This window comes from Buceros rhinoceros, unplaced genomic scaffold, assembly GCF_000710305.1.
Source record: "Buceros rhinoceros silvestris isolate BGI_N320 unplaced genomic scaffold, ASM71030v1 scaffold10968, whole genome shotgun sequence".
Lineage (NCBI taxonomy): Eukaryota > Metazoa > Chordata > Aves > Bucerotiformes > Bucerotidae > Buceros > Buceros rhinoceros.
This window is the reverse complement of record NW_010425123.1, coordinates 34,802-37,905: the sequence shown is the minus strand read 5'-3', so window position 1 is coordinate 37,905 and position 3,104 is coordinate 34,802. Positions and strand designations below refer to the sequence as shown.

Sequence of the window (3,104 nt, the reverse complement as noted above, 5' to 3'; positions counted from 1 at the left end):
CTCCCCCCCAGCCAGTACGCTAAACGCTTCCTGACCCGGATCCACTTTCCAAGGCTAAGAGCCTCCTTTGAGTGAGGACATACAGCTGCTTCCTTGCTTTTTGCCCCACAAAGAATGTTTTTCCAGGAAAAAATAAAGTTGTAGGAGACAACCACAATATTGGGGAAGTCTCCAGAACTGACTCAACAAGTAAACAGGAATAATGGTTCTGTGACAGCAATATTGCAGGCACCTGAAGAGCCTCCACACAGTGATGGCCCATGAGGGCTTCCTCCAAGTGCCACTGTGGTGCCTGAGGCCCCGACCTGGGGGAACAGTTCAGGGCCACAGACACACAAGCCCTTCTCCAAAGGGACACTGGATCACAGTGCGAGCCACTGCCTCCCACCCTTGGGGTGGCCCTCCCGATGGCAGCACCGTTACCTTGACCTCCGACAGGCTGGTGCCTCCGATCTTCACCTCTTGGCCGACCGCCTGAATCCGCACGATGCGTGGCCCATTGGAGGCAGAGCCGGGCTTCTTTTGGCTGATGTCCACCTCAATGAAGTCTGGTCTCTCCGGGCAGGTTTTGAGCAGTGTGTAGGAGTGCTCCAGTGGATAGGGGAAGGCAACGCCGTCAAACGTCTGCAGCACCTGGTTCTGTCCCACCAAACACAGGCTCTCTCGCTTGGGGTAGCAGCCCCGGTAGCCGTTCTCAATGGTGCAGACCTCTCCTTCAGGACAGGTGGTGTTAAAGCACCTGGCCTCCCCGCCATCCTCACACTGGCACTTCACTGTGCAGTCTGCCACTGCCCAGAAAGACTCCCCGATGGTGTAGTACCGGCCGTCCACATCGCAGCCGCACTTCTGGATGGGGACGCAGCGGTTGGTGCTGAGGACGTGGCCCTCGTTGCACTCGCAGCCCTCAGCACACGGGGAGGCACAGGCCAGCGGGGCCGTGAGGTCCGAACACGTGGCAGGGCAGCTGCTGGCACACACCGAGTAGTGGCTGAGCTCTGGGCATTGCACAGCCGTCGCTGAGGGCACAGAAGGGGAACAAACAGCAGGAGGACCATATTACAGCGTGGTTCCGTTATCTCTTTCCCACTGACTCACAGCAGAGGTAACACAGAGCGTCCCAGGAGCTCTGCCTGACAGCAGAATTGGCCCCTCCATTCCCCTCCCGTGCTTCCCCAGCCACTCCTCTCATGCAAGCAAGAGCTTCTCCAAAACAGCCTCAGAGATATCGAACTCTATTTAATGCCACAAGCGAGGAGGCTGGGCCAGGAAGCATGCCACCAGCCGCTCCTGGTTCTGGTCCAGTTTCCCCCTCTCATCACAGCAGCCAACGATTTGCAGAGCACTGCGGAGCTCCTGCCTTCAGCCTGATTCATGCTGCCCTTTTGCTGGTGCAAGAATCTGATGCTGTGGAGAGGAGGAACCAAGGGGCTCTTGCCCAAACCCTCCACCTTGGGCAACTTCCTCCCTTGGATTTCTCCCTCCTCATCTCACACGCTTCTGAGAACATGGGCAGACCCCTGAAATTGCTCCCCTCCTTCAGAGAGGAAAGTCCCTCCAGGTCCCTCCCGGGACCAGCACGTGAACACTTACCGCATCCCGTCTGGGTGCGCCACTCTCCCACCGAGATGCCCAGGGCCTGGCACACCGCAGCATACGCCTGGATAGCTTGGCACAGGCCGGTGCCATTATCCCGTGCGCTGCACAGGTCGTAGACACAGCTGTGGACAAAGGCAGTGGGGTCCACAAAGGCGCCGCACTCCCCCACCCCCCCGCCGCTCTTGTTGATGAAGCCACAGTACTCAGAGGTGAAATAGAGAGACTCGGTGGCAGCATCGCAGAGGCTGCAGTTGTCCAAGCAGCCGGATGAGCATTTCCGCTCGGGGTGCGGCACTCTCCAGCTCTCACCCAGGTCTGGTACGGATGTGGCCAACCTCCCGTCTGAGCGGAGCGTATCATCCTCAGGGTCTTTATTGTAATTCCCACATAGCCCGCACGTGGCGTTGATGTATGTGCCGGGAACAGAGACAGAGGCATAATGTTGTCCGTCGTAGGTCACCAGCAAGCCAAAGTCAGTCTCCAAGGCTGTGGACAAGCCACTTTGGTAGACTTTTATTGCACCCAGTTCCAGAGAGATGGGTAGGGACACCACCAAGTCATCTACCTGTGAGAATATCATTAGATGACTAAGCAGAGCCCTCATACTGGGACAGAGACAGGAGCTGTGCAGCCCCGTTACGGGATCTTAGGGTGAGGGATGTGTGCAGAAGGACAGCAATCAGTAAGCCACAGACATTTGCCACCACACCCGTCACCCACGCCTGCTCCCCAAGGGATGGGGGGGCCCAGAAGTGCCACCCCACCTCTCCAGGCTGTTGTTGCGGTCTCATCACCGCCTCAGAGGAGCCGATCTGGCTAGTTCTCCCCTTTCAGCAGGGTTCTTACCTTTGCTTTCCCAAAGCTGTCCTTGGGGAGGACGATCTTGTGTGAGTAGACCTCCACAAAAATATCCCTCAGCCAGGAGACGGAGGAGCCGCCTCGGTTCTCATTCTTGGCCTCGACGTTGAAGTAGGGCAGCTGGGACCCTGGCCAGCACTGCCTGGCGAGGAGGTAGGAGCAGGAACCCTGGAAGTGAAAGAGGAAGCCGTCGAAGGTGTGGTAATGTGGATCTCCGAACACCACGCAGGTGCTGCTCTCCACCGGCACGCACTGGAAGAACTTGTTCTTCACTTCGCACACTTCAAAGGGGCCACAGGCCATCTCCTGGCAGAAGATCTCATTGTTGAAGTCCAGGCAGCGGCACTTGGTGGAGCAGTTGGCATTGTCCCAGAAGATCTCCCCTTGATGAAGAAACTGTCCTAGAAAGACAGAAAGCGAAAACCCCACACTACATCACTTAGCACAGACTCCTGGGAAGAGCCACTCAGCAAAGCACTGTGATCACACGCTTCGTTTTCAATGTACAGTGTCCCCTTCAAGTCCTCTCTGTGACACAGGTCCACTGGGTGGTGCGAGTGCTGTCTCAAACACCGAGTCGGTGCTGCACCACACAGGCTGGTTAACTTGACGGCCGGTCCCGCCGCCATTCCTTTCCTTTCTGACAACCA

The 3,104-nt window shown here is 57.3% G+C and overlaps 1 protein-coding gene across 1 annotated transcript in view; it reads right to left on the bottom strand.

Moving 5' to 3' along the window:
• The window catches only part of TECTA (tectorin alpha), a 23,590-nt gene that overhangs the window by 12,626 nt on the left and 7,860 nt on the right, over positions 1–3,104 (bottom strand). The window contains exons 6-8 of the mRNA XM_010141031.1: positions 2,443–2,855; positions 1,591–2,161; positions 424–1,016 (exon numbers count right to left, since the gene is read on the bottom strand). Of these exons, the coding sequence (XP_010139333.1) occupies positions 424–1,016; positions 1,591–2,161; positions 2,443–2,855 (1,577 nt within the window). The remainder of the gene's footprint in view (positions 1–423; positions 1,017–1,590; positions 2,162–2,442; positions 2,856–3,104) is intronic.